This window comes from Mobula hypostoma, chromosome 24 (assembly GCF_963921235.1).
Source record: "Mobula hypostoma chromosome 24, sMobHyp1.1, whole genome shotgun sequence".
NCBI lineage: Eukaryota > Metazoa > Chordata > Chondrichthyes > Myliobatiformes > Myliobatidae > Mobula > Mobula hypostoma.
The window spans coordinates 14693164-14711683 of record NC_086120.1 but is presented as its reverse complement, the minus strand read 5'-3'; the positions used below and the strand labels follow the sequence as shown (position 1 = coordinate 14711683).

Here is an 18520-nt window from a genome sequence, read left to right as displayed (position 1 = left end):
TCGATGATGTAGTAATAACATTGGAGGAAGCATGTCGAAGGAGAGGAGCAAACATTTACTTCCTAACAGTACATCACTAGCATAAGAAATTTCATTAAAGTGTTAACTGATTTCAGGCTTTCACATCTTCTGCCTGATAGAAAAGGGGGGGGGGTCCATTGACAGAACATCCAGGGTGGGAGGAGTCTTTGATTATGTTGACTGCTTTTCTGAGGCAGCAATAAGTATAAGCAGTGTTAATGAAGGTAAAGCTGGTTAAGTAAGAAATTCAGGGTATGGCATTTCCATTACCCACTTTCTCTATCTTCACTGTAGCTAACCCTCTGATAACAATGAAGGGATTAAGGATATTGTCCGGTGTAGCCGATAATGAATCTTGGAGAGCTATGTGGGAGGGAAGGGTCAGATTGATCTTGGAGTAGGTTAAACGGTCGGGACAATACCTGGGCAAACGGACCTGTACTGTGATGTACTGTTCTATGTTCTAGTCAAGTATACAAGTGGGTGAAAAAACATTGTTTAATCAGGGGAGACCACAGTCCTTGAGGGGCTGCACTTCACTCAAAATTCTGGAAAGACCACATTTTAACCTACTATAACATCAGAAGCAGCAAAGTAATACAATAGTCAAATTACCTTGGACTAATTTCTTTGCTGGAGTAGCAGCTTTCAACTTGCACTCCTCCATTACTGCAAAGGAAAACAGAAGTTACTCAAAACAAATTTTTGAACATCAAATATCCTCACAAGAACACAATTCAATTATATCATCAGTGATCTAGAATTTTGTTTAAATAAATGCAACACCCCCGAATTCAAGTTTTTTACTTCAGAAATAGTCGCTTGAAGATGGAAACTAAACACAAACCCCATTTCCAGAAAAGTTGGGATATTTTCCAAAATGCAATAAGAACAAAAATCTGTGATATGTTAATTCACGTGAACCTTTATTTAACTGACAAAAGTATAAAGAAAAGATTTTCAATAGTTTTACTGACCAACTTAATTGTATTTTGTAAACATACACAAATTTAGAATTTGATGGCTTTGCAACACACGCAACAAAAGTTGGGACAGAGGCATGTTTACCATTGTGTTACATCACCTTTCCTTTTAATAACACTTTTTAATTGTTTTGGAACTGAGGATACTAATTGTAGTAGATTTGCAATTGGAAATTTTCTCCATTCTTGCTTGATACGAGACTTCAGCTGCTCAACAGTCCGTGGTCTCTGTTGTCTGATTCTCCTCTTCATGATGCGCCATACATTTTGAAGAGGAGATAGATCTGGACTGGCAGCAGGCCAGTCAAGCACACGCACTCTGTCTACAAAGCCACGCTGTTATAGCCCGTGCAGAATGTGGTCTGGCATTGTCCTACTGAAATAAGCATGGACGTCTCGGTAAGAGACGTCGCCTTGATGGCAACATATGTCTCTAAAATCCTAATATACGCCTCAGTCAATGGTACCTTCACACATATGCAACTCACCCATGCCGTGGGCACTGATGCACCCCCATACCATCACAGATGCTGGCTTTTGCACCTTTCGCTGACAACAATCTGGATGGTTGTTTTCATCTTTGGCACGGAGAACTCGACGTCCGTTTTTTCTGAAAACTAGCTGAAATGTGAACTCATCTGACCACAGCACACGGTTCCACAGTCTTTTGGTCCATCTGAGATGAGCTCAGGCCCAGAGAACTCGCCAGCGTTTCTGCATAGAGTTGATGTATGGCTTCCTCCTTGCGTAATAGTTTCAAGTTGCATTTCTGGATGCAGCGACGGACTGTGTTGAGTGACAATGGTTTTCCGAAGTACTCCCGAGCCCAGGTGGCTATAATTGTCACAGTAGCATGACAGTTTCTTAGGCAGTGCCGCCTGAGAGCTCGAAGATCAAGCGCATTCAACAGTGGTTTCCAACCTTGCCCTTTACGCACTGAGAGGTCTCTGAATTCTCTGAATCTTTTCACAATATTATGTACTGTAGATGTTGAAAGACCTTAAATTCTCTGCAATCTTGCATTGAGAAATGTTCCTTTTGAACTGGCTAACAATTCTCTCATGAATTTTGGCACAAAGGGGTGAGCCACGACCCATCCTTGCTTGCAAAGACTGAGCCTTTGATGGACGCTACTTTTATACCCAGTCATGATACCTCACCTGCTACCAATTAGCCTGCTTAATGTGGAGTCTTCCAAACCAGTGCTACTTGAATATTGTGCACTTTTCAATCTTATTTTAACTCTGTCCCAACTTTTTTTTTTGTGTGTTGCAGCCATCAAATTCTAAATTTGTGGATGTTTACAAAATACAATTAAGTTGGTCAGTAAAACTATTGAAAACCTTTTCTTTGTACTTTTGTCAGTTAAATAAAGGTTCACGTGAATTAACATATCACAGATTTTTGTTTTTATTGCATTTTGGAAAACATCCCAACTTTTCTGGAAATGGGGTTTGTATATGGCCCTAAGAGCACATTAAATTTCTCTAAATAAGGACACCTATGATTATCTCTGAATAATTTCAAAAGATATCTGTTACAGGTCCAAGACAAGGCAGCAAAACAGATTTATCTGATCTTGCTCTTGCAAGGCCTTTTAGCTTCAAACTAGTATACAATGCTTCAGCAGTATAATAATTTAAGAATGAATTGATCTACTTTAGGTACTTTGAAATACACTTCTGATATTATAAATTTGTTCAATTTTTGGTAGTTTAATAAAATATTTCAAATAATTATGACAATGGTGGATTGATTTTAATTCTTAATTACAGTGGCTACACTTAGTACCCAAGGGATAGCCCGTGAAAAAGTTAAATGACAAATTCCATTGCCTACAATAATTTCAAATAAGAAATGCCAGAAGGTGGAGATGGGGGTAGGAAAAAGGAAGGAATATCCTGTTACCAAGCAATAGTTCTGATCTATGAATTGCTCCTCCTTAGTGAACAATGGCACAGCATGCCCTGCACCAATACACCAGAGCTACCACCAAGAAGTTTAAATCTCAGCTGACCATCGAAGGACAAGCCATAAGCAACAAGTTGAAGATGAGACATAAAGATCAGTGTTCATAATTTCAACAGTAACAAAGTAGCATCAGGTCAAAATCTTCCAAAAGGTCTGAGGCATTAATCTTCAGAAAATTTGCTGGGTGGGCGGGGAGATACAAATAAAGATGGTTTCTCTTCCTTAATGCTTATATTAAAATGCAGAATATCAGAATCAAAATGCATACACAAATTGAACAATCTAACCAACCTAATGTCATCTACTAGTATGAAGCCGGTAGCCTGCAGGAGGTTCTTCAGGGATCATCTTTTACACATCAAAGCACTGTTTAAACAAAGATTTCTGCCTCCATCATGTTTTCTTGCTGCAAGTTCTAGACCCTGAAATTCATAACGGTGAAAGAATCCTCCCCCCACCCCCATTCCACTCTAATCCATTGACTAAATTTACCTCTTAAAAAAAAATCCTTCTGCTAATGGAAACACCCCCCTCCCGTCTACCTGGCCTCTCAATTCTCACCTGCTCATCGGGAAGAAAAGCTCCATCTGGACTACCTTCCCTCAAGAGCTGCAATTTTCCAGTTCCTAGCCAAATCTTTCTTCCCAGCAATAAATGATTTTGTCATGTAGTGATCAGAAACATATACAGTACTTATGCAACAGCCCACAACCACAGCACCTGGACATGACTACTGGTCCAGTTTGCACATCCTCTCCATGACTGTGCTAGTTTCCACCAGGTGTATAGTTTCCTCCCACAACGCAAAGGTGTGGCTGGTAGATTAACTGCTATTCTAAAATTAGTCATATGGTATGGGGTAATAGCAGAAAGGGTCAATGAAAGCTGATGGGCATGTGCAAGAATAAGTTGCCAGCTTTTACACAAATTATGAGGCACAGCATGAAACAAATGGGATTTCACTCCTCTACACTGGATGGACCCAAGAATACAACTGTATGTTTACAACAAAACACATTAATTCTATGCCCTTACTAATAAAGAAATACACCTTTAAAACATTTGGTACCTCAAAACTATTTAAAATATCCTGATATTCCTTTTCCCTTGCCCCACTGTTTGAAAGCTATTACCTCACTTGCTTTGATCAAGTTCTGCTGGTCATCATTCTATCCAACTTACCACTGGCAACACACAAGTTCTATATTATTATGCCTACTATTTTTAGGCCTAAATAATTATTAAGAGATTGCATACCGAATTTGCTCAAAGCTTGACTGTCAAGCATTACCCCTTACTTCTTACCACTGAGACAACATTAAATCAATTAGGCCACTCTCCTTTGAGTTCTATTAAAACCCTTTTTATGAAGGCTATTTTGCCAGGTCCCATATTACATTTCAGGGAAAGTCAAACAGCAACCTTCTGCATCCATTTTTCATTTTTATAAAGAATAAAAAATTGAACATATACCACTATATTAACATTCACCTATGTCTCATTTATGATCTTTTTGGGGAATAATGAATTCCAATTCATTTGTTAAAACCCTAACAAAATCTTTTCAAAAAACTGTTGCAATGCAGAATCTTTTTATCCTTTTTTCCTACATATTCCAAACTGCAATCACAATGTTTTAACTGAAACACTATAATTATATGTAGTAAGAAAGGAAGGGGTGAAAAAAGTGACTCCATGCAGACAATTTTGAGCAGGCAAATATAATTAGGATGAAAATGATACTCAAAAAGTGGATCACAAAATGACTTACAGAATTTTACTCTGTAATTAAGTGATTAAAAAGATCAATTTTGTTTTAGCAAGGCAGTTGTCATGTACTTCCAATTTTAAAAATGTCCAATGGAAATTGAACTACTACAGTGTAATTAAAATTCATTTAAAGTCAATGCTGATTCAAAGTGTCAGGACTCAAAATCCAAGCTTAAAAGTAATGCAATCTATCAATCGGCAACATGTGTGATCTCACTACAAAAATATTCACTGGGGGTTAAAAATTTCCAGCGATGAAACGCTGCACGTAGGAAACCAAATACAACAGGTAACACAATACAGATCTAGCACAATCATGCTGCACAAATCAACTCTATGTATATAAAAGTTGAAATTTTATGCTTAATGCATCAGATTTCCACGTGATTTTACAGAAAACTGTTTCAGCACCGGTGCCATTGAAGTACCTAATCAAAGAAACAAAAAAATACTGCGTATAAACATTGAAAACGATGGATAATCCGAATAGAGAAGAAACAACGGTTGTTTACAACAATCTCACAAACGTCAACAATACTAATTCAAAATCGCAGTCCAATGGCACTCAGAAGTCTCAGCATCCTTCTCCAGAAAGAAATTAACTAGTTGTTCAAACACAGCTGATAAGAACCACCACCACCACCCGCCCCCCCCCCAAAAAAATAAAGTCAATGCTATTAAACGAGTGATCGCTCCAGCTAGATTATGGATAGAGCGCCACTTGATCCAAGCTTTTGGCTCTCCCGCCTTTCTACGGCTCAGCAGCTGAGTGGAAGTGATTGGGGCCAAGGTGAACTTCCTGTCAGCGCCTTAAAATGTTTAATTTCTTTATATGACTGCAATGGATTAAAGAACGTCACTGCATACTCCTTTTGCTCAGAGCCGGCAGCAAGCCGCTGGCAGCCCCCGGGCATGTCAGAGGGGCATCCAGCAGCCTTGTCAGTACCGGGCCGTATCCCCCACCCAGCAGCTCGGCCGGGGCCTTGTTACCAACTGCGAGCCTCACACGGGCCCTCCACTTCACTCATTCACTCCCCCACCTCGGTCCTCTCTCGCCGCCTCTCCGGCGGCCGCCTGTTGCTGGTGTCCTGGTCTCGGGGTCTGCAGCATTCCACCACCCGCGGCGGCGCTGCTTCCCGCCGGCTGCGCGCTGAGGGCAGTGACAGCGGCTGAGGGTGGCTGGTAGACCGGCCGCGCTACACTACTTCGCTCCCCTCAACCTCCCTCCTCCACCTCCAGCTGCTCCCGCTCCCGCTCACTGGCCCTCACCCTCCCCCCTCAGCCCGCTCGTATTTGGCGGGAACCGACACGAGCCCGCATCACTTCCCCGCTCATTGGTTGGCACCCGTCACGTGGGAGACTCAACCGACCCCCTGCTAGAACCCAGCTATATTATTTTTAAAGAGTAGTGAACACTTTGGATATAATATCTCAAAAGGATTAGCTTTCGGATAAAACTAAGAGATTTTTCAAAGCAATAAACCGGCTGTGGAATCGAGCCTAATCTCCCCCTCAAATGTTGCTGCAGATAGGCTGGACGAATTCTGATTGACAGATCAATAAACCAACCAGTTCATCAGCCAGGACAAACTCGGAAATTGAGCACTGCTTTAAAAAGTTTTGGAGTTTATCATGACTGACTGCAAAGGCAAACACATGTTATTGAATGAGAGTAACTGGTGGGTATTTTAAATTCTTAAAATGTTGATGTGAACCTCAAATATATATTTAATTGAAACACAAGTTTATAAAATGCACACATTTTAAAAAAAGGATTCTTATAGGTTTAAGAGAATCAAGTCCCAAAAGTTGAGAGCCAAGCACTTTGAGCAGGATAAAGCACCAAACACATTCTTCCAAACCAAGCAGCGTTTCTTTACTATAATTGTCAAATTAATAATCCTGCACGAGTTTTCACAATAATTGAGTATTCTCCCAAAGTGCTACAAGTGTCCGCCAGGTCATGGGCAGATATAAGATCAGACACAGGATGGAAACAGGCTCTTCGGTCCATTAAATTAACCGATTTGCACTAATATTGTACTTAATTATTCTTTCTTTTTCCTTATATTCTCATCAATACTCCCAAGATCTTGCCACTCACCTATGCACTAACAATAACATACAACGACATGTAAAATAATCAATCCTCATATTTTTGAGATGCGAGAGGAAACTGAAGCATTCCGAGGAAATCCGCAAGAACACAGCGAGGGCGTGCAAACTTGACACAATCACGCAGCTCAGGATTAAATCCAGGTCCCTGGCACCGTGAAGCAGTGACCCAGTAGCTGCATTACCTTGTGGACCAAGTTATACTGAATTAAAAAATTATGAACCTTTCTGATTTACCAATAATGAAAAAGAATGGAGCTATTTGGCCCATCGGGACTAGAGGCACCATACCCTTCACATTTCCTTGCTCCCTGTGAAACTCATTACTTCACACACAAAAATTCTCTTGGCAAACACGAGAAAATCTGCAGATGCTGGAAATCCAAAGCAACACACACAAAACGCTGGAGGAACTCAGCAGGCCAGACAACATCTATGGAAAAGAGTATAGTCGACATTTTGTGTCGAGGCCCTTCATCAGGACTGGAACAGAAGGGGAGAAGTCAGAGAAAAAAGGTGGCAGGTGATAAGGTGAGGTAAAGAACTAGTAAGTTGATTGGTAAAAGAGATAAAAGGCTGGAGAAGGGGGAATCTGATAGGAGAGGTCAGAAGCTATGGAAGAATGGGAAGGGGGACAAGTACCAGAGGGATGTGAGGGTGAAGTGAGGTGGAGGAAAGAGGACAATTACTGTAAGTTTGAGAAATCAATCTTCATGCCATCAGGTTGCATGCTACCCATATGGAAAACAAGGTGTTGCTCCTCTAATTTGAGGGTGTCCTCATCGTGGCAGTAGAGGAGACCATGGACTGACATGTCAGAATGGGAATAGGAAGTAGAATTAAATTGGGTGGCCACTGGGACATCCCAGTTTTTGTGGCGGAAGGAGTGAAGGTGCTTAATGAAGCAGTCTCCCAATCTATGTCGGGTCTCACCAATATACAGGAGGCCACATCGGGAGTACAGGATGTAGATGACCCCAACAGACTTGCAGGTGAAGTGCTGCCTCATAGTTTGGGGCCCTAAATGATGGTGAGGGAGGAGCATGGGCAGGTGTGGTACCTGTTGCGCTTGTAAGGGTAAGTACCAGGATGGAGATCGATGGGGAAGGACGAGTTGTGAAGGCATTGCTCCCTGCGGAAAGTGGAAAGGGGGCAGGAGGGAAAGATGTGCTTGGTGGTGGCATCCCATTAGAGATGGCGGAAGTTATGGAGAATTACGTGCTGGATGCGGAGGCTAGTGGAGTGGTAGGTAAGGACAAGAGAACCCCTATCCCTGGTGTGGAAGCGGGAGGATGGGGTAAGGGCAGGTGTGTGTGAAATGGAAGAGATGCGGGTGAGGTCAGCCTTGATGGTGGAGGAAGGGAAGCCCCCTTCTTTGAAGAAGGAAAAATTCTCTTTGCCTCATTTACCTTTCACCAACCCATTTTCGGGATGTGGGTGGTGAAACCAGTGCATCCAGTGGCAACCTACACGATCGGAGAGAATGTACAAACGCCACACAGATAGCATCTGAGAATCGAACTGAGGGTGCTGGAGTTATGAAGCAGTATCACAGACCCTACTTTTTATTTCCATTCTACCCCATAACCCATAATTAGTTTCATAGTTATGTCATCAAATTATTTAAAAATGTTGTAAAAAATGTACTTTCTATCTTCACCCTTAATAACAAAACCACATTTGAAAAGTGCTTCATTGGTGTGAAGTATTTTGGAATGATTGAAGACCATCAACATTATACTGTGTCCCTATTCATGCAACAGAAATATTTCTTCTACATCCAAACTTTACAGAGCACTGAAAATCTTATAACCAGACAAAGTGGACTTTACATTTTCATACTCTCTCTCAGTCTGTTCCAACGAAGAGTCATGGAATGGAAATAGGTCCTTTGGCTACCACGATTCTCTAGAAGGTAAAGCCCTAAGGCAGGCAATTCTTGCTTATCAAAAATTCCACCACTATCCCATTCAGAAATCAATTGATTCTAATGGACCATCTCTGATAATTTGACGTCCAGTGACATAAAAATAAACAAATAAAACACAGCAGAAACAGGCAAATCTTAAGTTGGCACATTATATTCATCATTTCCTTAGACTAAAATTCTGCTTTGTTAACTAAATAATCGTTTGTGTATATTTCTCCACCATTGAAAATTACCCATCCACCAAACCCACAATCTCTGTTGCTCTGAACAAGCATTGGGATTTAATAATCTAAATTTTATTCGCTCCTATGTAATCTTCCATCTAACACATCTATACATATGGACCAGAATTTCCACAACTTGTGGATCTGTAAGTAGTTACTTAAATCAATGGTATTGAAACAAAATAATTGTAAACTTAGGAAACGTTGCAAATATTCTGAGGATTTGCAGAGTCAGGATAACATTGAATAGATTGAGAAAAGCATGGGCAAGTTAGTCCCAATGAAAGGATAGTCAAAGATGAAAGTGGATTCGTCACTACCGCTATTGGCCGAATCAAAGATGGTGTAAATCGAAGTGTCGGAGGGAGATTGAAAATCTAGTTGAATGATGCCACAACAAAAACCTCTCACTTAATGTCCAGCAAACCAAAGAGCTGATCAGTGCCTACAGGAGGAAGGAATCGGGGGTCCATGAGACAGTCCTCACTGGGGATCAAAGTCGGAGAGGATCAGTAATTTTAGATTCCTTGGTGTATCGTTTTAGAGATTCTGTCCTGGGGCCAGCACTTAGGTGCCATTTCAAAGAAGGTACAGCAATGCCTCTACTTTCTTAGAAGTTTGTGCAAATCCTGTAGAGAGTATCTGAGTGGTTGCATCATGGCCTGGTATGGAAACACCAATGCGCAAGAATCATCAGAATCAGGTTTATTATCACCGGCTTGTGACGTGAAATTTGTTAACTTAACCGCAGCAGTTCAATGCAATACATAATCTAGCAGAGAGAGAAAAATTAATAATAATAAATAAAATAAAACAATAATAAATAAACAAGTAAATCAATTACATGTATTGAATAGATTTTTTAAAATGTACAAAAACAAATACTGTATATTAAAAAAAGTGTAGTGTCCATGTGTTCAATATCCATTTAGGAATCAGAGGGGAAGAAGCTGTTCCTGAATCGCAGAGTATGTGCCTTCAGGCTTCTGCATCTCCTGTCTGATGGTAACAGTGAGAAAAGGGCATGTCCTGGGTGCTGGAGGTCCTTAATAATGGACGCTGCCTTTCTGAGACACCACTCCCTGGAGATATCCTGGGTACTTTGTAGGCTAGTGCCCAAGATGGAGCTGACTAGATTTACAACCTTCTACAGCTTCTTTCAGTCCTGTGCAGTAGCCCCTCCATAACAGACAGCCTGTCAGAATGCTCTCCATGGTACAACTATAGAAGAAGAACAGAAATGCCTACACAGGAAAAACAAACGCCCCTCTCCCCCCCCCTCCACACACACAATTGAGCACATCTTCTATAAGGAATGCTGCCACAAGAAAGCAGCATCCATCATCAAGGTCCACCCTCCAACCAGGCCACATTCTCCTTTCGCTGCTGCCATCGGGACAGGGTGCAGAACCTTAGGTCCTGCACCAGCAGATATTCAGGAATAGTTATTAACCTTCAGCCATTAGGCTCCTGAACCAGCATGGATAGCGTTACTCACCTCAACACTGAACTCAACTAGGGACTCACTTTCAAGGACTCTACAATTCAGGTTCTCAGTATTACAGTGTGGTCGGGAATCTTTCGGAGGGTAGGCCTCAAAATCCCCGGCCTTGCCTGCTTTTGGCGACCCAGAAGGAGGTCGAATCGTTCAGACAGAGATGGCGCTCAGTATTCGGTGTCGGAGAGCTGATCAGAGCTCAAAGTTTTCGGATGACTCAGAGAAGGATTGTGGTCGGCATGACAGGGAGAGTTTTTCTTCCTTCTCCCGTGTGCGTGAGATGTGGGACATTTGAGAAACTTTGAACTTTACTGTGCTCATGGACTTCTTCATCAAGTTATGGTATCGTTGCACTGTTTGTAACTATATAATTATGTGGTTTTGTCAGTTTTTTCAGTCTTGGTCTGTCCTGTGTTTTGTGATATCACACCGAAGGAAATATTGTATCATTTCTTAATGCATGCATTACTAAATGACAATAAAAGAGGACTACGTGTCTTCATAATCTAATCTAATCAAATTATGTATTTATTTATTGTTCGTGTTATTTCTTTGTATTTACACAGTTTGTCTTCTTTTGCACATTAGTCGCTTGTCAGTCTTTGCTTGTGTGTAGTTTCTCATTGATTCTATCGTATTTCTTTGTTCTACTGTGAATGCCTGCAAGAAAATGAATCCCAGGGTGGTATATGGCGACATATACAAACTTTGATAATAAATTTACTTCGAACTTTCAAATACCAGGGACATTTCAGATCCTTAGGTAGGCATATGGATGAAGGAAAAATGGAGGACTATTAGGGAGGGAAGAGTTAGATTGATCAAAGAGTAAGTTTAAAGGTCAGCACAACATAGCGGGCCAAAAGGTCTGTACTGTGCTGTAATGTCCTATGTTCTAAATGGCAGAGCAAATCTGAGAGGCTAAGTGACCTGCTCCTATTTCCAACTCTCATATTTGTGTAATCTCAGTGAAGATAATGTGTTATCATTTTGTGTTGATTTTTAACCATATATCAGGTCAGTCCAATATTTTGTGCACATACTCTACAAATCCAAGTTTCACATGAATGGATTTGATCTCTTCACTGAAATCAAGTAGATAACAGCCAATGTCTCAACGTAATTTACCAGTTCAGTTTTTGTCTACTAAGTAAATTGGAGATACACAAACAACAGAAATTCTGCAGATGCTGGAAATTCAAGCAACATACATCAAAGTTGCTGGTGAACGCAGCAGGCCAAGCAGCATCTATAGGAAGAGGCGCAGTCGACGTTTCAGGCCGAGACCCTTCGTCAGGACTAACTGAAGGAAGAGTGAGTAAGGGATTTGAAAGCTGGAGGGGGAGGGGGAGATGCAAAATGATAGGAGAAGACAGGAGGGGGAGGGATAGAGCCGAGAGCTGGACAGGTGATAGGCAAAAGGGGATACGAGAGGATCATGGGACAGGAGGTCCGGGAAGAAAGACAAGGGGGGCGGTGACCCAGAGGATGGGCAAGAGGTATATTCAGAGGGACAGAGGGAGAAAAAGGAGAGTGAGAGAAAGAATGTGTGCATAAAAATGAGTAACAGATGGGGTACGAGGGGGAGGTGGGGCCTAGCAGAAGTTAGAGAAGTCGATGTTCATGCCATCAGGTTGGAGGCTACCCAGACGGAATATAAGGTGTTGTTCCTCCAACCTGAGTGTGGCTTCATCTTTACAGTAGAGGAGGCCGTGGATAGACATGTCAGAATGGGAATGGGATGTGGAATTAAAATGTGTGGCCACTAGGAGATCCTGCTTTCTCTGGCGGACAGAGCGTAGATGTTCAGCAAAGCGGTCTCCCAGTCTGCGTTGGGTCTCACCAATATAGAAAAGGCCACATCGGGAGCACCGGACGCAGTATATCACCCCAGTCGACTCACAGGTGAAGTGATGCCTCACCTGGAAGGACTGTTTGGGGCCCTGAATGGTGGTAAGGGAGGAAGTGTAAGGGCATGTGTAGCACTTGTTCCGCTTACACGGATAAGTGCCAGGAGGGAGATCAGTGGGGAGGGATGGGGGGGACGAATGGACAAGGGAGTTGTGTAGGGAGCGATCCCTGCGGAATGCAGAGGGGGGGGGAGGGAAAGAAGTGCTTAGTGGTGGGATCCCGTTGGAGGTGGCGGAAGTTACGGAGAATAATATGTTGGACCCGGAGGCTGGTGGGGTGGTAGGTGAGGACCAGGGGAACCCTATTCCTAGTGGGGTGGTGGGAGGATGGAGTGAGAGCAGATACACAATTTGGTTTTTGAACCCATTACAAAACCATCATGAGATACATGGCTTCAAATAGCAGCAATAACTATTGGAAACCTATTCAGTAGCTGAATCAGTTTCAGAAGTTTTCACCACCAACTCAGTGAAATGTCTCTTTATTGATATCTTATAATTGTAGCATAGATGATCATAGTTATGAATTAATACTTTTCAACCCAAAAGTGGTCATATGGATCTCCACAGATGAAAATTAATTGGGAAACTTATTGTCCCTGCCATGCAAGAGATAGATATGAAAAATGAATTGTTGGCTGTGACTCCCGCACTGGGTTAATCGAAAAATTAGGACATTTAAGAGAGGTGGGGAAAAAATGGGAAGAGAAAATGCTAATAAAGTGTCACATTCATCCATTAAAGCAGCTGAAAAAGACTTGTATATATTGTAGAGATGCATGAAGCTGGAAAAAGCTACAAAAAACATTTTTAAAGACCTGAGTGTTCATCATTCCACAGTAAGAGGAGTTGCCTACAAATTGTGGAAATTCAGTACTGTTGCTACTCTTTCTAAGGGTGGGCACCCTGCAAGAGCACAACGTGCAATGCTGAAGGAAATGAAAAAGAATCCAAGAGTAACAAAAAAAGACCTGCAGAAAGCTCGAGAACTTGCTAAAATCTCAGTTCATGTATCCACTATAAGAAAACACTGAACAAGATTGGTGTTCATGGACGGACACCACGGAGGAAACCACTGTTCTCCAAAAAAAAACACATTGCTGCACGTCTCAAGTTTGCAAAAGATCACCTGCATGTTCTACAGTGCTTCTGGGACAAAGTTCCGCAGGAGATAAGACAAAAGGTGAACTTTTTTTTTAGCAGAAATGCACATTGCTATGTTTGGAGGAAAAAGGGCACTGCACACCAACACCAAAACCTCAACCCAACTTTGAAGCATGGTGGAAAGAGCATCGTGGTTTAGGGCTGCTTTGCTGCCTCAGGGACTGGACAGCTTGCAATCTTTGAGGGAACAATGAATTCAAAACAGTATCAAGACATGTTACAGGAGAATGTCAGGGTAGCAGTCCATTAGCTGAAGCTTAATAGATGTTGGATAATGCAACAAGAGAATGATCTGAAAGACAAGAGTAAATCAACAACCAACTGGTTTAAAAAGAAGAAAATTCGTGTTTTGTAATGGCCAAGTCAAAGTCCTGACCTATGTTCTATAGAACTGTTGTGGAAGGACCTGAAGCAAGCAGTTTATGCAAGGAAGCCCACTAACATCCCAGAGTTGAAGCAGTTTTGTCAGGAGTAACGGCCTAAAATTCCTCCAAGCCAACATGCAGAACTGATCCGACAGTTACCGGAAATGTTTGGTTGAAGTTATTGCTGTATGGGGCGGGGGGGGGTCCCACCAGTTACTGAAAGCAAAGGTTCACATACTTTTTCCAACAAGTGCATGTAATATTGGATTATTTTTCACAATAAATAAAAGAACAAGTATAATGTTTTTATGTTATTTATTTAATTGGGTTCTCTTTATCTAGTTTTAGGACTTGCGTGAAGATCTGATCCCAATTTAGGTCACATTTATGCAGAAATGGAGAAAATTTTACCGGGTTCGCCAACTTTCTAGCACCACTGTAGATTTGTTAGTGCCTGACATCAGTCCATTTCCAGATCACGTCCTGACTTCCAGATAATTAGTGCAGTAACTTAAAAACCATGGTACTGCAGTTTTGATTTGATTGTGTTTTAATTAAAATTATTCCCTGAACCAAAAAAAATCACAGAAACATAACAATAGATTATTTGCAGGATAATTCTGACAGGCAGCATGTTTACCTGTGAAAATATTGTGCCTCCACATGAAGTATTTCACAGAGGCACAATACTTTCATGAAGAAAGAGGATATGTTGGTAGAAGCATTATATATACAATTTCCCACCAACACAGTGCAGCTTTGCAGGAGCTTCCCAGCACTGTATGCTTTTCTCTTTATTGCACTAAATTCGGTATAAACCTTGGGGATAATTTTAACATTAAGGGCAGGAAGAGAATAAGCAGTATCATATCTGCCACCAGATCTTGCTTACAATTTATTTCCATTGAGAGGAAAATATGGAAAATTTTAACATTGAGGGCTAAACAGAGGTGTAAACAAACAATACTCATTTTCCATGATGACATGTAGTGAAAATGACTCCAATTGTTCCAAGGCTCTGATTGCTCAAATAATATTTGGTGTAATCATACAGTTGTCCTTTAAGAGGCACTGTCTAACAAACTGAAAGTGCATCTTGGAAAAGACGATGCCCACTATAGCTTTAGATGTTTCAACTCATATTCATGTCCTTATGAATCAAACAAACCTTTCCCCACTGTATTAACAGACTGAAAATAACACCAGGCTGCCAATGGCACAGTGAGTATTCTTTGTTTTCTAAAGTGTGTTTGAGTGAGGTTCAAGATCAAATCCCTGGTCTGTTTTGAGCCAGATGATCTCAGCTGGAAAACGCTACACTGTGGGTCAGAGCCAAGGGATAAAGGAAATCTGACAAGGCTCCCATGCTTGACTCCTACCAGAGTTTGCTGTTGGTCCTGTTCCCATTTTACATCTGCATGCTGACCCTTATTAATATGAGAATGTGGGAAGTAAAAAAGAATGGGAATAATGTGTTAGGTTAACAAGGGCGGTTGATGGCTTGTGCAGTTTCATTGGGCTGTTGGGCCTGTTTCCATGCTGTATCTCTGCAACGCTGACATAGTGTCAGTTTTCAATATGTTGATGACTCCCAGCTTTATCTCTAGATTGTTAAACTGTATGTAGAATATCCAGTGGTGGATAAGCAAAAAAACTTCCGTCAGCACATGCATTGCGAATGCTATTGTTTAGCCACTCTTCAGCTCTCTCACCAGTATCTGCCTGAAAATGTACCACACTGTTTGCAACTTGGGTATCATTTTATGAACTTCCTGACGGGAAGGAAGGAATATGTAATACTGGGATCCTACTTGTCCAGTCCAATTGCTGCAAGTAAAGGCTCTCCCCATGGTTGTGTTCTTTCACCCCTCCTGTTCTCACTTTATAGAAATGACCATGCACTACCTCCACAGACAAATCCATTAAAATCCTAAAGTTTGCTGATGACACGACTGTAATCTCTAATAATAATCTCCAATAATGATGTGACCTGCTATTAAGAGCTAGACAACCTTGCAGCATAGTGTGCTTGTAACAACTTGGAATTTGACATTAAAAGGACAGTGGAAATAAGGATCAACTTCCCAACTACCCCTCCCCCCCCGGAAATTAACAGCCAGGCCTTGACTGTGGTTAAATCATTCACATTGCTGGTGACTACCGTTACAAATACATTGAAGAGGGCCAAGCACGTTACACTCATCTCTAGGAAAGGCCAGCGGAGATTGTTCTTCCAACGCCAGCACAAGAAACTTAACATCTCAGGGTGTATCCTGATGAATTTTTACTCAGCCATCATTGAGAATATTGTGCCAATCTCTATCATCCTTGGGTTTCCAGTGACCTCCTCCCTGTCCAAGTCCAGGCAACAGCGAGTGGTCCACTCAGCGGAGAAGATCGCTGGCTGTCAGCTACTGACATTAAAAGACCTGTTCATCACCTGAGCAAAGAAAACAGCCCAAAAAATTACTACTGACTCCACCCACCTTAGCAGTCACCTATTCACCAAATTGCCATCGGGGAGACTCTACAAGTCACCCCCACGAACATGCATCATCTCCAAAGCTTTTTTCCTGTAGCTATCCAGTTTCTCAACAAAACTCTAACCGTCCCTGCACAACATCCGTTCAATGGTCTTTCCTGCTCTATTGTTCTGTTGATAATTATTAAGTATGTTCATATGTTCACAATTATTTAAATTTGATTATTGACATATGCACAAATTATTGATTGCTCATGGCAGTTTACACTATTGTAAACACCGTTGGTCATGGCTGTTTACACTATAAAATACAATGTTGGAAAATGCATGGTCATACACTTTGGTAGTAGAAATAAATGTGTGGACCATTTTCCAAATGGGGAGAAAATCCAGGAATCTGAGATGCAGAGGGACTTGAGAGTCCTTGTGCAGAACACCCTGAAGGTTAACTTGCAGATTGAGCCAGTGGTGAGGAAGGCAAATACCATGTTAGCATTCATTTCAAGAGGTCTTGAATACAAGAGCAAGGATGTGTTGCTGAGACTTTATAAGGCACTGGTGAGGCCTAACTTTGAGTATGGTGAACAGTTTTGAGCCCCTCGTCTTAGAAAAGATGTGCTGGCATTGGAGAGGGTCCAGAGGAGGTTCACAAGGATGATTCCAGGAATGAAAGCGTTATCATACGAGGAATGTTTAATGGCTCTAGGTCTGTACTCACTGGAATTCAGAAGGGTAAGAGGGGATCTCATTGAAACCTTTTTAATGTTGGAGGCCTAGACAGAGTAGATGTGGAAAGGGATATTTCCCATGGTGGGAGAGACTAGGACAAGAGGGCACAGCCTCAGGATAGAGGGGCGCCCTTTCAAAACAGAGATGCAGAGAAATTTCTTTAGCTAAAGAGAGGCGAATTTGTGGAATTTGTTGCCAGATGCAGCTGTGGAGGCTAGGTCTTTGGGTCTTTATAAGGCAGAGATTGAAAGGTTCTTGATTGGACATGGCATCAAAGGTTACGGGGAGAAGGCCAGGAACTGTGGTTGAGGAGGAGATTAAAAAAAAAGGATCAGCCGTGATTGAATGGCGGAGCAGACTCGATGAGCCAGATGGCCTAATTCTGCTTCTATGTCTTCCGGCCTTATTGTCTTGTAAATTGTTGATTGCTATTCTGTTGTCTGTTATGGTATTATCCTGTGTTTTATGCTTGGCACTGAACCACCAACACAAAATAATCTGCAGATGCTGTTGTCAAAGGAACACTCACAATGCGCTGAAGGAACTCAGCAGGTCAGTCAACACCAGTTGAAAAGATTAATCGACGTTTCGGGCCGAAACCCTTCGTCAGGACTGAAGGAAGAACTTTGGGGAGGGTTTGAAGAATGCTGGTAGTCGAAAAAAAACAGTAATTTGAAAGACAAAGGAGTGGGGGAGGGGAAGCAGGGAGGTGATTGGCAGGAGAACAATAGTAGAAGGAGGCGGAAATATGAGAGAGGTGATGTGAAATAGGGATAGAGGAAGGGAGGGGGAGGGAATTACTGGAAGTTGTTGAATTCTATGTTCATACCAAGGGGCTGGAGACTACCTAGACGGTATATGAGGTGTTGCTCCTCCAACCTGAGTTTAGCCTCATCATGGCAGTAGAGGAGGCCATGTATGGACATATCTGAATGGGAGTGGGAAGCAGAGTTGAAGTGGGTGGCTACCGGGAGATCCTGTCTGTTGTGGCGGATGGAGTGGAGGTGCTCGACGAAGCGGTCCCCCAATCTGCGTCGGGTTTCACCGATGTAGAGGAGGCCGCACCGGGAGCACCGGATACAATAGGTGACCCCAACAGATTCGCAAGTGAAGTGTTGCCTCACCTGGAAGGACTGTTTGGGGCCCTGAATGGTGGCAAGAGAGGATGTGTCGGGACAGGTTCAGCACTTACGCTTACAGGGATAAGTGCCGGGTGGGAGATCCGTGGGGCTGGACATGTGGATAAGTGAGTCACAGAGGGATTAATCCCTGCGGAAAACGGAGAGGGGTGGAGAGGGAAAGATGTGCTTAGTGGTGGGTTCCTGTTGAAGGTGGCGGAAGTTGCGGAGGATAATGTG

At 42.1% G+C, this 18520-nt stretch overlaps 1 protein-coding gene across 5 annotated transcripts in view; it reads right to left on the bottom strand.

The window, feature by feature from the left end:
* Window positions 1-18520, bottom strand: part of chaf1a (chromatin assembly factor 1, subunit A (p150)) — a 60418-nt gene that overhangs the window by 36212 nt on the left and 5686 nt on the right. For 4 of the 5 annotated variants that reach the window (XM_063032429.1, XM_063032427.1, XM_063032430.1 and 1 more), the window contains exons 1-2: window positions 5786-6004; window positions 637-690 (exon numbers count right to left, since the gene is read on the bottom strand). In XM_063032429.1, coding sequence (XP_062888499.1) covers window positions 637-690; window positions 5786-5855 — 124 coding nt within the window. In that variant the 5' untranslated portion in view covers window positions 5856-6004. Of the gene's footprint in view, window positions 1-636; window positions 691-5785; window positions 6005-18520 lie in introns of those variants that run through there. The other variant, XM_063032431.1, reaches the window with a different exon arrangement.